The sequence below is a fragment of the Malurus melanocephalus genome, unplaced genomic scaffold (assembly GCF_030028575.1).
Source record: "Malurus melanocephalus ecotype Western Australia unplaced genomic scaffold, MMel_1.1 scaffold_1, whole genome shotgun sequence".
Lineage (NCBI taxonomy): Eukaryota > Metazoa > Chordata > Aves > Passeriformes > Maluridae > Malurus > Malurus melanocephalus.
This window is the reverse complement of record NW_026623233.1, coordinates 7,269,155-7,285,248: the sequence shown is the minus strand read 5'-3', so window position 1 is coordinate 7,285,248 and position 16,094 is coordinate 7,269,155. Positions and strand designations below refer to the sequence as shown.

Here is a 16,094-nt window from a genome sequence, read left to right as displayed (position 1 = left end):
TCATATTTATGRACCTCTTTGTTCTAAGGGAGGAAATGGACTGAATGAGGTTGCAATTCAAAAAGTCCTCATCTGCTTCAAAGCCTCATTGACTTTTCAAGGGAAAAACARACAATAAAAACATGTCAGTAACCTGTACAACATCGCCTTTCTGTTAGCACTTCTTTTTTAGATTATTTTAACATTATTTCTGGTAGGACAAGCTTTTCTTTATGTTTTATTAGCTTCTTTGCTTAAAAAAAAGTAATCACCAAACCTTGTCACTTTCAACTTTCTTCTAATGTATCTTCTTATTCTATTTCTATTCAAAGATCATTTGGTTTTCAAGCYTGTATTTCATAATCTGCTAATTAAGCAATGTACCCAAAAACAGCAGAAAAAATGTTTGTCTCAAACACCTTAYAATATAAAACTTTAAAACTTCTTCTATTTAAAACACACTGTAATAGCTGCTRTGCAAAATGATCCTGTAATGTGACTACACATGGAAAATCTTGTTTAATTATGCACTTTGAAAAAAGTCCTGCAAAAATCATCTTACAATATTTATAATTCTGTTTTCGGTCACTTTTCTGTAAATTTTACAGATGAGACATCCCATCTTCAAGGAATTTTATTTCAGGTTTGTAAAAAATGCCTTAAATCAATAGAAAAAGATTCCAGCTTAGATTACCATCTCTGAAGCATTCTCTTTATTTCTGTTGCATAATGATTACAATGAATTTCATTCAAAATGGAAAGAGTGACAGTAAAGACGAGAAGGACATTACCTCACTTCCAGCACACTGAATCATGACTTGGGACATGTAAATCACATTGCCAAGTGTTTTGATGTCCTCTCCCTCCCAACAACGAATAGCTTCTGTCAGTATCTGTAGCTCAAGCTCTTTCCGTTTCCGTACTTCTTGACATTGTGCCTAACAAACATACAGAAAAACATCGTCTCTATGAACTCTACCAGTCTGTAACAGGTTATGGGTAGAAATACCACTACAGTTGTATTTACTGCTGTGCTTGCAGTACACAGAACACAGCACCTTACTTGAAGAATATTCATTCAGCCATTACCAGTATTTTTTATAAACTAGTTTTGCTAACTTAAGGATTATGACTTATCAATACACTGACTTCAACTGCCATTCCAAATTCAGTCACAGCTCTGTTACTCAAATTTGTCCTTCCTTTATATTACAAATTTTGGTATGACYAACCAAAAATGGACATGCTCAGCAGAAAAGAGTAACACAACTGTCAGAAAAACACCCCTACACAGCAAAGCCTCTTCTTTCACTAAAAAAAGACACACCACCTGTAAAACCATGAGTGTGTATAACCTTGTGTTTCTATTTTTGTTAAGTAACTCTAACCAGCTCTACTTCTATTCATTYAAATTTACTCAACAGAATTGTTTCCTCGTTTGTACAGGAAACATCCAACAGGATGCAATCCACAAACCTCTTCTGAACACTTATAACACTAAATTTCTGATTTTAAAAAATAAAAAAATGCCCAGTTATCAACAGCACACATTCCTAACAGAAAGCACAAYACATTAAGTTTATTGTAACTGAGTCTGCATTAATTATATGTTTGTTGCAGTTGAGGCGTAATTTTTCGTTTTTTGTAAAGAYAGTAGCAGACAGCTTATCAGTTCAAATTAGGCTTCCTATTCCAATTATTACTACAAGTTCTGCAACTTCTGAACTTCAATAGCATTTTCCTCTTCATCCCCTCTTTCCAAAATCCAACACCATTGCCTTAGAAGGAATGCACTTAGAAAGAAAATCAGAATATGTACCCAATTGTAGTAAAGAAGCCCTTTTTCAGGACTCTAGTCATGCTAGCACTAGTGGAAAGGGAGATGAAGTATGAGAGGTCAAAGAGGTGCAGAATACTTTGCACAACTCTTTCACCAATAGTCTATTTGCTATTACTCCCCAGCATATTACCATCCTTAGCTCTGCCCACAAACAGCATTGATTTCCAGACTTTTAAAAATTTACTACATAAACGTTTACAAAAAACCTTCACGTTTTTAAGCAATAGAGGGAAATGAAATTAGAAAACATTCTACTTAAGACATATAATTTATTCTTTTATCACTCTTACAGAAAGATTTTTGAAGGCAGTCATGGATTTTTGAATATCTGGACGATCCGGATGATAATCCTAAAAAAAATGGAGAAAACATACATAAAAAGTTCAGTTCAAGAAAATTAATTTTTAAAAAAAGTTAGAGGCTTAACTAAAAACAAACAAACAAACAATTCTGCAAAATTGAAGTTGTAAACTGATCTGGCYTGTTCATGGCCTTCCTATATAAACACTGGTGGGTCTTGCTTCTAGTGAAACTGCAGTTACTTAGCACAATCCTAGTTATATTTAAAACAAAGCCACAGAAGTTTTACAAGACCTAGTGGATAAGAGATTTTTAATTCCTAAGAGGAAAGTATTTAAAGAGTTTTGTTTGGCAAGTCAGCTTTGTCACAAAGGTGATTCCCTACGGACTAACTAGCATGTTCTGCTGTCACTGGCTGACAAACCAAGCTGTGTGACAAGACCCCCATGCTTTCTATTTCTCTCTTGTTTTCACCCTCCAAACATTTAACCTATAAAATGAAAAGGTGAAAACAGTAGGTCCTCAACTATCTTTTCACCCTGTAAAGATCACTTCTGGATTGTGTTCATTGGAAATCAGAGGGACTATTTTGCCAGTATGTTCAACATGCTATGGTGAAAAGCAGCAATCCCTCTACAAGATAAAGTGGCCTCARGTAGTGCACAGGAGACACATTCAATGTCAATGCCAACTACAGACCCTGGTAAGGCTATTCAAGGAATGATGATTGGCTTCTCTGGATAGTTTTACTTTAAATGTTTAGCTTTTACAGCAAGTTTTACTGCACCAACTTTTGTATAAACCACTGCAGCCTGTAGTTTTAGAAGGCTGAYGGAAGAGCAAACAAATGTAATTCTGGGTCCCATCATGTTTGACATGTACCTTTAAAATAATTGTTGTCAAATCATCATTAAGCTGGAACATAAATGCTGATAAGATATACCTCCATGTGCCTTTCAAGTTCTTTGAGTAACGTGGGATATTTATCCAGACGCATAAAAGGTTTGCTGAGGCCTGTGGTCAGCACAAGGATCCCAGGGCTGTTGGCACCTTTCATCTCCATGAATTCTCCTAGTTCCTCACTGTGTACACAAGATATTTAAGCAAATTAAGTTATCAAAATAAATAAATCARTCACATTGGATTCATGCTTCAGTCCTTCATCTGCAATGAAGTATGCCAATAGAACAGRAGGCTAAATGAAAAATTAATTCAAGTACAACTTAAGTGCTGTGACCAGTTTGTGTATTAAATAAAGTACAGGAACAAAGCCATTTGCAGATCTGGGGTCCATCCAGGGACAAACACAGAGAGAATCAAATCCAATGTTCTAGACAACCAGTGCTTAAACACAAGTCCTAAATGCTGCACCATTCAAGCAACAATTACAGAACAAAGCTGTATTTTATTACTCAGCTCTTTATTCTAGTAAAAAAATTACATATAACCTTAGAAGTGGTTTACATAAGTAATACACAAGCATGAGTCAACTGCTTCACATTTCATAAAGAAATAGGTATTTTTATGATGYCAGAGAATTATGAGAAGAGAGAACATTTCAGAAGTTTTTTCCTCTCCCACACTTACATGTTTAATGACCTCATCTCACATCCAAGGTRTTACTGCTGAAAAATGACCAATGTCCATACAAATGACAGAAATAATCACTGTGTAGTCTATTCTCAAACGAGCTAGGGTTCAACTAAGTGTGGACTTACACAAAACACTTCTTTTGACAGCAAAGCCACTGTAAGAAATCCATTCTCTCCATGTATCATGAATTGCTACTTCCTTTCTCCAGACATTTTTTGGTATTTGAATAATTCAGAACTGACCCAGCCCCTCAACTTTTTACAGCAACTCAGYTAAAGCAGCAGATCGGAGAATTTGAGCTCCCTTTGTGATCAGGGAAACAAAACAGATATATCTTCTGCTTATATAGGAGAGGTTTTGGAGGACTGTGGTGCAGTAGGACTAGCTTTTCAAGAGTTTAAATTACCAAGAACAAAATGAGCCCTCTCCACTGAGTACAGAAGATATGGCAGCATCTGGGCTGATTGCCAGGCTTCATAAAATACAAGTTGCCAAAGAACACAGAATTCTAAAGGCAAAAATCTAAATAAAAGAAATACAGAAAGTTGTTGATTAAAAATGTAACACCTTACTGTATTCAAGACATGCACACACTCCTTCCCATTTCAGAACAAGTGACAGTGCTTGTTAATGTCATTTGTCCAAACAGATGAAGACAACAGAACAAGAACACAAACATGGTGCCTAGAGATGCGGTTTAGTGGTAGACTTGGCAGTGCTGGATTAACAGTTGGATTCTATCTTAAAAATCTTTTTCATCGTAAGTGATTTTACAGTTCTATRAACTGTGTCCTTCCCATCCCAATGTAAGTGCTTTACCCACCATCCCACTCGAATAATTCATCTCCCAGATACCAAAGTTTCCCCCAGTTCACAGAAGAGGAGGTAGTTTTCCATACAGTTTACTCCAAGTTCACTTGTCTTCAGATTAGTTAATTGGAGTTTACTCACACTACATTGCTTATGTATATCCAGCACTGTTTTCTGAATTGTCAGGTCCACCATAATTTTACACCACCTTTTTCAAGAGCTTTCTGTCCCCATTCTAACAAGGCCCAGGCACTCCTCAGTGCACATATTTGTGCCATTTCAGCTGCACTTCACTAAAGATTGGAGAAAGAGGGTCAGGGAATTTCTCAACACCTGCTGTGCATTTTAAACATGCAAAGAGAAGGGCTGGGCATACTTGGGAAAGACCTTACATCCCCCTTAAGCAGGCTGTATTAGTAGCTGCAGGCTTTCTAAATCAGCTTGTGAAATAAAACAGGTTTTAGCTAAAATTAAAGCACATTGAAAAACCTCCTACAACACCTTGCATGAGGMATTATAAAAATGCAATACAGATTAACCTAAGTACTTTTTGAGCTTAAATTTCAAATTAATTTAAGTTRACCAGCTCTGAATACCTACAGCCTTGAAGACCTACTCTGCTTTCCTAGTCACAGCCCTTGCTTAGCACAAAATCACACCACTTCAGAGGAAAGAAACTGTTTCCAGTAACTAATAAAAGTATGACTACCAGTTTACACAGGAAGCTTTACCAAAGTTCACCTGTGAAAGGCCTTCTGCCAGAAGGCACTCATTGGTTTTAAATGTTAATTCCCTATGTATATGACACTGATCATGTGCAAGTCATTGCTTTTTTTGTTTTATCCATTAATTCCACTTGTAATCACCACCACCCATGTCAGCATCATAAAGCCAGGTTACACACAGTTCCAGATACTTCATCGTACTTCATCTTCTTAACGTTAAAGACGTTTGCTACAAGAACCAAGAGGAAGGAGTTGTTTAAACTCATTCTTTGGATTTTTTTTTGCTTCAGTCAGACACAGCCCCTGCTGTCCAATTCTACCAACTCTGCCCTTTCACACTATGTACTACTATTCCCCATGTCAGGCAGTACAATCCACAAGTGTATTATTATGCAGATTCTCTTTCACCCCTATGCAGTGGCATTTTCCACAGGACAGTGCCAGTCTCAAATACCACAGGCCATTCCATTTAACAATGCTTATTTCTGCCCTTAAAATGCAAAAAGGCAAAACCCCCCATTCTTAATTACTACAGCCATCTCCWCTCTGCTGGGAGCATACAAGTGCATTATATAAATAATATTTGCTGAGCTATCCGGCAAGACAATACTTGCACTTCCCCCTGCTCCTTTTTTWATTTTAATACTTCTACAGTAGGAGGAMCTTTGGTTGWCATTTCAGCCATACTGACATTTCTAATTTTCATTATCATTGCTCCATTTCTTCAACTTCAGCATTATGAAGTAGATGTGTRAGAAAGCAAGAAAAAATTCACGACAGCTTGAATTAAAATTGACTTCTTGGAAACCTGAAATAAAAACCTGGTATTATCTTGTTTTCACTGTTTACTCTGCAATCCCTTAACTAAACACACTCTGTGGTTATGCCATTCTCTGCTSAAATGATACATGCTGTTGATGATCGCCTTTTTTACTCAATCAGAATATAGGAACCTCTGGAGCAAGTTTAAACCTCAGCTCACTTGAAACCCACACAAAGTCCAGAAAAACAGGCTTAGCAATGGCATCATCAGGAAGCCCTTTACAGAGAGCAGTGTTAATAGGTGTAATTAAAACTGAATGACGTAGTTTTCCTCCCAACGTTCCCAAGAGGACAATGTTTTCTTTYATACACTTCTGCACTTCCCTCTGACAAGTTTTGACATGCCAGCTTGTTCAAGCGCTAGTCTGAACATAGGCACACACTCCTTTAATACAATTTTACCCAAAAATCTGTCTGAGCAGTTCCATCACAGAGACCCCCTTAGCATTCTACTCATGCAATACCAACCTGCCACCTATGCAGTGGACATAAAATATCCAGCAAAATGTGGATGCTACTTTAGCTCAAAGCTTAAAGTGAATGTCTTTCATTTTGTGACAAAAGACAAACACAATACAGGACGTAATGGAAGGGTTTACTTTCAACAACATAGGACTGGTTAAAATACTGTTCGAACATGACAACATTTCACAWCTGTTTTCTAATTAATTGCACCATAAAAAAGTCTGTGTCAGCTGCTTTGCCAAAGACAATGGCTCTTTCATGTCACAATTTCAATTGATGCCTGCAAGTACCACGGTCTCCTAGGCAGTATATGCTAAATGAAACTCCAGCCCACAGCTAAGAGTATGTTTTAATAAAAAGCTATCATTTAGCTGAACAGGAAAATCTTTTGAACAGTCAAATCATCAAGTCAGTCACAACTGCCTAAGCAAAYAGCATTCCAGAAAGAGGCAGATTCACTACTTGCGTCATTTTACACAATAAAATGCAGAGAACCATACAAAAGCACTGTGCTTTATTTATTCTCAAATTTCAAGCTGAAGAGATCTCCCCACTCCAGACTAGAGTTAGTTCACAGCTTGAGATATTTTAAAGGTCACCATGAAAAGTGTCTTTAAGCCCTATTAATATATTCCAATCTTTCTCAGTACAGCTGCCTCAAAAGCTGCAAATCACACTGGAAGAGGGAAGAAAACAAAGTTCAGATGTGCCTACAAGTAACAGAAAGGAAAAAAAAAAAAGGCCRTTTAACCTTGAGGAAAGCAGATCCAGGAACTAAAATGCATACATTTAAAGTCACAACTTACACTTCTGAAGGAGGTCTCTGTTTGTAATAGATGGAGCASGAGCTATCACTGCTGAGGGGTCTGAGGACTGCACACAGGCACCGCATTTTGAGAGTGCTGTGACACAGCTCAGCTCAGCAACCCCTCAACTGCAGCTTTCAATTTCCTAGGGCTAAACTTCCCAGTCAAGYTCCTCTCCCGAGGACTGTTGCTTGGCGTATGACATCAGCCTGCACACTTGCAGGCTCAGGGATCCACCAAAGTGGGGGAGGCACAAAGAGTTTTCTGACTCAAGCTGATCTGTATTCCATGCTCCAGTTACTCACAGTAATTGTGATGTTCCAGCTCCACAAATTTTATCCAGACTGTTAGGTCTGTGATGCAAGTGTAGAATATGTTTGGGAAATGTTATCTAAGAGAACAGAAGGATCTAGCAAAATTAACATTTCAACAAGGAAAGATTTGTGAATAACTTTCTTGCTGTTGAGAACTGGCTCAATATTTGCCACTTTGCAAAATAAAGAAAAAAAAAAAAAGCAGGTGTGTGTTAGTAATTTTCGACTGCCTTTTCATCAAATTAAATCAAATTTTCTTCTGGGAGGATTTTTCTTCCATTTGTTTTAAAATACTCATAATGATGTTTAAAGTTAAAAAGTTTAACACCCCACTCCACCCCTCCAAAATTACATACCTGATGCTGGTTACATTGGGTCTGTACTGTCCATATTTCCTCAAAAGCTATTATGTCCACTAATCTGTGGGGCCTGTTACATTTGGGTTTTTAAATTAAGTTATCCAACTTTCAGTAAGTTCTGTACTCACGTATCTTTTCTCTTGTCATTTTTGGATACAGTCCACATAAAGGTCCCAGTCCTAGCTTCTGCCTGCTCTTTGTTTTTCCTAGACTTTCTTGCTGCACTGAACTTTGTTGCTTGTGATCTTTCCCAGYTAGGTTCCTGGCACTCCTCATTCTGATTCAATTACCCACTTCCGCACTTTGAGTCCAACTGGGTTTTTAAATCTGCAGGAAATTCACACCTTCGGTTGCTCATTCTGTTCCTTCTCTTACTGGAAGGCAAGCACATGTCTCTGATCAGAAGCACACACAGAAACCAGAGTTGGTTTGACTAAACACTACACCCTCRAGGCAGTACTGGTCTCACGAGCAAAATTCTCTCCTAAAATAGTACCAAATATTGGAACACCTACCCTTAGACTTGAACTGGGATCTTCAAGCAAAACTGTAAGATACTAGAACCAAACCTGAGGCAAGGGAGCCAAAAAGCTGTGACTGCTGTGCAATAAAGTAAATAAAATAGGGATGGTGCACAGTGGCACTGCAGCCACTGTGGGAAGGGAATGGTGGTGGGAACAAGGAAAACTCTGAGCTCTGCCAGAGCACCACTCAACCAAACCTGGCAAACTCCATCTCTGCAGCTCTAGCCAGTGGCTTAAGACACAATTACAAGATACACTGACAGATTTGAGGAAAAACAGCTTAATCCTTCAAAATTCTTGATTCATTAAACAGAAGGAATTTCAACTCTGGAAAAATAAGTATGCAATAGCTCTGAAGCAATTCCTGAGGCAAAAAGTAGCTACCAAATTTCAAGATAGTATAAAATAGGAGAAATTATGTTGTGTACCAATTTTAACATTTGAATAAAATTTACAAAGCCACAATTGGAACCAAGAGGAGAATCTGCTCCCAAACTTAATGGAGAGATTTTGTTGTTGTTGTGATTATCAGAGGCAAATGCAAGCTCAGAAACACATAGCTCTGGAACCTGAACTCATGTATGGGCTGCACTAGGTTTTATTCCCATTTCTTCATGTTCGCATACACTCAGGTCTCTAATGATATGTATTCTAATACTCTGACTATTAATAATTTAACTAAATGAAATTAAAGATGCTTGTGGCCTTGAAAATTTGAACATGATAAATCTCTTTTTCTTTAAATAACACAACTGATCCCCTTTGGCCCAGGCTGTGTACTTACATAAACAGGCACATATGTGAACATATATGCACACACAAACCCTTATCCTGTATAAATTGAATAAAAGCCTCCACATGGTTGCTGCATATAATCAAAAGATAAAGAGGAAACAGACTTGCATTCATATTGGATGGCATTAAAAAAAAAAAGACAAAAAAAGGAAAAAAAGACAGTCTCATTCCAATTGAACACCCCTTTTAAAACCCCAACCCCATCCCAAATACTGCTATTAAGAATCTACTTCACAAGAATACGATTCAAAGGAAGTTTTTGTCTAGAAGTGCACAGTAATTCTGAGTAAGTTAATATCATGTTTTACCTATACATACACATATACACAGAGCCTTTACAAGGTGTCAACAACATTTTAACATGTCTTACAACATTGCTTGAAAGCACCCTTAATTGCTTAGAAAATATAGTATGAAACCCCCATGTGTAATGCTCCACCAAGTCAGACAACTGCTTACAATTTTAATGTAATCCAATTGCTTAAAGAAATAATACAGTTAATGCTTCAGCCATTTCCTTAAAGCTATTTCAGTCAGTGACAGTATAAAAAATAGTATATTTTATAGAATAAAAAAAGAATCTTTTTCTAGAGCAATTATCTAGATTTTTTTTTTCTTTCTTTTTTGTTGGTATGGGTCCCAAGAAAAACAAGCAGCCTAACAAACTGAGCAGAAAATACTAATTTTGTGACATAAAAAAGTGACTAAAAGTTATTTGTTAAGTTTTTAGTAAAAAGGCTTTCAGAGCTAGTTATTGCATGTGTTCAATTTATGAATTACCAGAGCTCATGGCAAGAAATAATCTTCTGTAGACAGTAAGAATTTATGTTCCAAATCAAACTGCTCCAGACAATTCCCCTTTCCTCTCTCTAAAATGCTACTGAATAGCACAGATCTTACAAACATGATATTAAAATACAAGTATTCCCCATACACCTATTTCTTTGCCCCATTTTTGCTAGTATTAAAACACATGGTTTTGGACCCTCTTCTACAACCATACTGCCAAGCAGCCAATATAACATCATCTTTTCTTAAAAAGCTTAAACCTAGATATTTTATCCAGTATGAACTGCAGTGTAATTGTTTCACCATAATACCAATCGTGGCTATCCTCAAACCTCATGGCARTTTTTTAATTAAGATTTACAGGAGGTGTTTTTACACACTAAAAACCTCTCAGCTAGACAGAGACAGTTCTGAGTATTTTCCYTTTCTTCATGCCTCCAAGCAGTTTGGTATTTCACTCTTTCCCCCTACTTTGGAACAAAGTAATTAAAAGTTTTCTGGCATTCTGAGAGGAAGAGATTCAGAACTGCTTAAAGCCACCTTCTGACTTCTTCATGGCAGCTGTCTCAAGCAGAATATTTAGTCAAGCCACTTTCTACCTACAGCAATGCTGAACAACAAAAATTAAGGTATTAGAATAACAAAATTGAYGTAATTAAAAAGATCAGGATGCAATTCTGTTGACTTATGCCTGATAACACAACAGCATTCAACAGAAAACTGTCTATCTCAACTTCTATCACCTTGAGCTATCTCATACAGACAAGCTTCCACATCCAAATGACTTSTCCATGATTCTTTTATTGTCTTCACCAGGATTGATGTCAAGCTGACTTTAGAGACCTGAAGCTGAATTTTTCTTAGGACAACCTATGCAAAATAAACATAAAAGAGAAGAAATGCTTCTCTTCTCCTTTTGTAGAATAAACAGCTTTCCTCCCTTATACTTCTGTCACCATTTCTCTGAGTTCTGAAAGTCAGGATAATCCTTTACAGATATCCCCGAAATTAAAGAAATCTAGATGATCACTTCACTGTCACAGGCCATCTTCCATCTAGGTTAAACCATAGACTGCTGTATGGAAAAAGCATAAAGACTCAAACAAACAAAAAAATCTAAGCCCAAGASTATTAAAAACCATTTACAGAAAATGGTATTAAAGAGGGTCATTTGAAAGCAAGCAAACACAGGGATTTTATTGTGGGGGGGTTAAATATGTTCTTCTGTCAWTAAAATTCAGCAAGGCAACTTACCTTCTTTCTGCCTATACTGTAATGTGAATTTGCAGCTTGATTTTTTCCAGCTGGGGTTGTAATATAGTTACATATATTACTAACATAAGTGACAGTTCAGAATATTTGTTAACTAGAAGGTTTTTCATTTTCATATTATGAGTAAAGCTCAAACAAACCCACCACAACATTGCTGTTAAAACAAAATTTGAATTCCTGAAAGAAGATATCACTACAGAAAAATCTATTACATATCCTGTTTTCTAAGTGTTAAGAGTACTCAAAATACCTTTACTTTAGTCCATCACAACAAGACAAAAAAGGAGAGGGGTTTGTGAAACCAGAAGAACATACATCCTGCTAGAATTTGTCCTATATCTAACCTCCAAGAAGTCATGGCTCTGTCCTGCACCACAAGCAAACATAAATAGCCCCAAACTAACAGCTGCTTCAGCATGAAGAYCATCAGGAGAATCTAAGTATTTAGTGAAAGCTTGTGACAGCAGRCTTCTTTAATCAAATTCTGGCCTCAGTACTTTTCCCTCAAGGTGGTACAGGACGTCTTCTATGCAGATTCAAGGTCTGTCCATAAGCTGAGCAACCTACATCATATTAACTCAGCATCCTACCTACTTCTTACAGAAAACAGTAGTTTTGCAAAATTCACATAGCTTTACTTTTGAGTGATATGAAAGAAAAGGGTGTACCATTATGAAGTACATACAGACACACAGGCTTTTGCAGGGCTAAGTTACAATGCACCAACTGTCTAAAAAGCCTAAGCCACGCCAGTTATGCCATAATTTCACAAACTTGTTTTGATCTTGGCATTTTTTAAAGAAATGTCACAATCAGCAAAGATTGATTTACATATTCAGAGTCCAGCATGCATTCTTTCAATAAACAAAAATCTCAAACAGTAAATAATACACAGCCAAATGTGACAAGCTGACCCTGATCACATGAAACAGCTTTGTTTTATTGGACATTTTGTCTTTTTTTAAAAGATTTCCTTTCCTTAAACAAGTTCTACCACACCAAACATGTCAAAAGAGACATCATAGCTTTACAACTCAAAAGTATGTTACACACATTTTTGCAGGACTCAAAAGATCACAAAGTTCACATACCTGTGTTCTGTGAGAACATTTACTGCTGATGGGTGGTTGGCACAGTATGTAAGGTATAGGCTTTTCATTTGTGGCATCAAATTTAGAAAACATCCTCCAACCCTCTGCTGAGCTTCAGGCAACCTAAAAATAGAGTAATAAAGATGAAAATACTGTAGTACCAATCAGAGAGAGAAGTAAGTTAAAGCCTGGAAAGTCAGTGTGTATTGTGTGTTAGTTTTGGCTGGGATGGAGTTAATTTCCTTCACAGTGGCTGGTAGGGGGCCACATTTTGGATTTGTGCTGAACACAGGGTTGATAACATAGAGATGTTTTTGCTATTGCTGAGCAGGACTTGCAYAGAACCTTTTCTGCTTTCTGACACACTGAAAAGGAAGTTGTTGGTGTGTGGGAGGCTGGGAGGAGACACAGCCATGACAGGTGACCCCAACTGACCAAAGGAATATTCCAAATCATAGGACATCATAGTCAGTGCATAAAAAGAGGGGAAGAAGAAGGAAGAGGGGACATTTAGAGTGTTGGAATTTGCCTTCCCAAGTCACCCTTACATGTGATGAGGCTCTGCTCTCCTGGCCCATGGGAAGCAGTGAATTAATTTCTTGTTTTGCTTTGCTTGTGTGCTGAGATTTTGCTTTCCTTATTAAACTATCTGTATCTCAGCCCATGAGTTTTCATCTTTTACCTTCTAATTCTCTCCCTGATCGCACTGTGGGGGAGTGAGTGAGGGGGTGTGTGGGGCTTGGCTGCTGGCTGGGGTTAAACCAGGACATTCTGTCTGTTCTGTGGGTGTTTCRTTGCCATTTTTTTTTAAATCAAAAACAACAGATAGATTTCTGTGGTCCCTGACCAGCATCTAACACTCTTCTTCTCCTTCTTATGCCAGTACAGTACAGGCAGAATAGAAACCATACCTGTAACAATGTTACTCAGCAAAATATTTTCAAATATGAAYGGTAATTAACACCTTCCTCAAGGGGTTGGATTTTCAGTTAATATACACATCTATTAGAACAGTTTATGAACCATTTACATATGTCATGACAAATCTAAAAATCAGTATTCCAACACTTAAGACAAAAATCAGCTGGTACAAWCAGCAGAAAGTACAAGTCTGATTACTGATTTTTGCTTAGTATAAGCAGGAGGAGGAAAAAAAAGGGAAGTGCAGCTCTTCCCTTCTTATCTTCTATAGTTGCATATTTCACAAGCAAATAAAAGCATACTCACTTCTTTTAAGATCTAAAATAATTWAAAAAATTTTATACAAATTGATAGAAAAAAAAGCATACTACCACTCATGCTTCCTTACTGCTACCATAAACCCATTCTCAGAACTACCTCAAAAATACCTATAACTGGGCTGCTTCCCATGTGAAAAAGAATGGGAAAAACGATGAAAATCTGCTTTTCTACAGAGCAGCAGTGCCCACTTGCAGGGCTAAGCCTCTTCAGCAGAAGGCTGTATGGCAGTTGGATAACCCACACTGAAGTTAACCAGATGATGGGACACCAAGCTTTCATCAGTCCTAGAACCCAACCTGTTCCTGATGCCTTGTCTAAACCACTGTACAACATGTGCAAGATGAAATGTTTCAATTTCTCCATGCACTTGTTCTCCTTGCATAAAGATTGCATTGCCTAACATAAATATGACAAATTTGTGCTTCTTTGCAAGATAAGACAGTGGATTTTGCTGTTGTTGTTCTTTTTAACTACTCTTGAAACCAATACTTCACTCTTCACATCAGCTGCAAAGCTAAATGAACCCTTGCTAAGTACTCAATGCACACACTATTAACACAGTCAAAAAGCTTCATTCTAAGATTAGTTCCAACAATGTTTTGCAGAAGAATATTTCTTTTCCTGAAAAAAAATAAAAGTTAAGATTTTCTGTACATGTCCCAGACACGTACATGAAATTCATAAACAACAATATTTAGCATATTCCATCTAGAAAAAAAGTGAGAGATGCTCCAATGAGCTTCAGTAGGAAAGAAACTGTTCAGCTTTTCAGGACAACCACTCCTCCAGGCAGGGGATGCTCTCATTCTGCTCAAACACAGTCATCTTGTCCCACTTCTTAGGTTGGYTCATAGTAGTCAAAATTCAAAGCTCATCCCAAGAAATTCTGCCCCAAATTTCTATAAACAGTAKGTCTGTCTCTGATTAAGCTGTTCAGTCCTTCTGCACAAGGGAAGACTACCCAAAATGAAGTAAAAATGGACTGTAGAGGTGTTCCAAATGTCAGTCAGGGGAAACACACTCCCTGATTTAAAAGCAACATTCATTACAGACACCCAGAAAATGAGAGCTAGATCCCCAGCTAAAACATCATGCCAGATACACTGATGACATTACCAACACTCCTTATATTGAAGGCTAGATGATATTCTATCATCTGGGTTTTTTTAAGTTTAAATTCTGAAATCAATGGAGTGGCTGCTTTTGCAGGTGTTTAGGGGAAAAACAAGGGCATTCCCAGCATACTGAGGGAATGCTATTCTTACAGCCTTGCTAAGCAGCATTTCCTGCCTAGCAGCTGGCCCCTCTATTAAATCTAGCATGAGCTAATAATACATTCTTCAAGTAAAAGATGCAGCCAAAGTCTCAAACTCTGAAAACATACTCAAGGCATATAACTCCATATTAAATACCAAGAGGCTCCACTAAACAGTTGCTAAAAATKGTTAAATTCCCATTTCATACTATAGAGATGGGGGTGGAGGGTGAATTATGCCTGTTTGCACCAAGCAGACATCTGTGTCTTCTCAGTCTGCTGTTCTTTTAGCAGAATCAAAGACTGACATTATTCTCTTTCACTTGTTGCACATGCAATGCCACTTTATACTGCACRTTCTTTGCTGAATTAAGATAATTAACAGACTTTATAAATGGGTGGTAACTCATCCCCTTTGACATTTCTAATCCATGCATTAGTTTCAAGTGTTCTACTATTTTCAGCACATAAACTATCTATACCACCTTCACCTGCTGAAAAAAGCCAGCAATTTAATGCCTATCAGCCCATCATATAAACCTTTGAGTAATTAATGTGTTCTATAAAAAGCATAGTTATTTTACAATTTTTTCTGAAGTTGTCATCCCAACATTCTTTTCATATTCGGCACTTTATAATTAAAAAGGAATCACATGTAAATATCTACACACATATATCAGTTATACCAATTTAATTAAAAAAAAAAAAACAAAACAAAAAAAACACCCCAGACACATGTCTTAATTCTATTTGTAAATGTAAAAGAACCATAACAATGCCTATGCTGTTGTACACATGCTAGAGAAATAACCATATGACTACACCTAAACTACCTAACAATGTCTGCTTGTTGGAGATCCATCYAATAGCTGTTTCTGTTTCTCCAGACTTACAGTGGGCACCCAGTGCATGGTAATTTGAGGAAAGAATAAAAATTAAGTGTAATTGAACAACAAGGTTAGTTTTAAGACTGATCAAAACCAGCAATGGACTAAAGCTATACAGGCAGCTGWCAGAAAARGRGTGACAATAMAGAATATCTAATCATGTCCAGTTTRYTCTAAAGAAACTTGTCTTAGTTTTAGGATCAGTGTTCTGGGAAAGGCTGTGGAA

The 16,094-nt window shown here is 37.2% G+C and overlaps 1 protein-coding gene across 6 annotated transcripts in view; it reads right to left on the bottom strand.

Moving 5' to 3' along the window:
- Window positions 1–16,094, bottom strand: part of ARHGEF7 (Rho guanine nucleotide exchange factor 7) — a 112,340-nt gene that overhangs the window by 28,382 nt on the left and 67,864 nt on the right. For all 6 annotated transcript variants that reach the window (XM_057390306.1, XM_057390263.1, XM_057390297.1 and 3 more), the window contains 4 exons: window positions 12,485–12,607; window positions 3,063–3,201; window positions 2,110–2,169; window positions 771–917 (listed from right to left, as the gene is read on the bottom strand). In XM_057390306.1, the coding sequence (XP_057246289.1) occupies window positions 771–917; window positions 2,110–2,169; window positions 3,063–3,201; window positions 12,485–12,607 (469 nt within the window). The remainder of the gene's footprint in view (window positions 1–770; window positions 918–2,109; window positions 2,170–3,062; window positions 3,202–12,484; window positions 12,608–16,094) is intronic.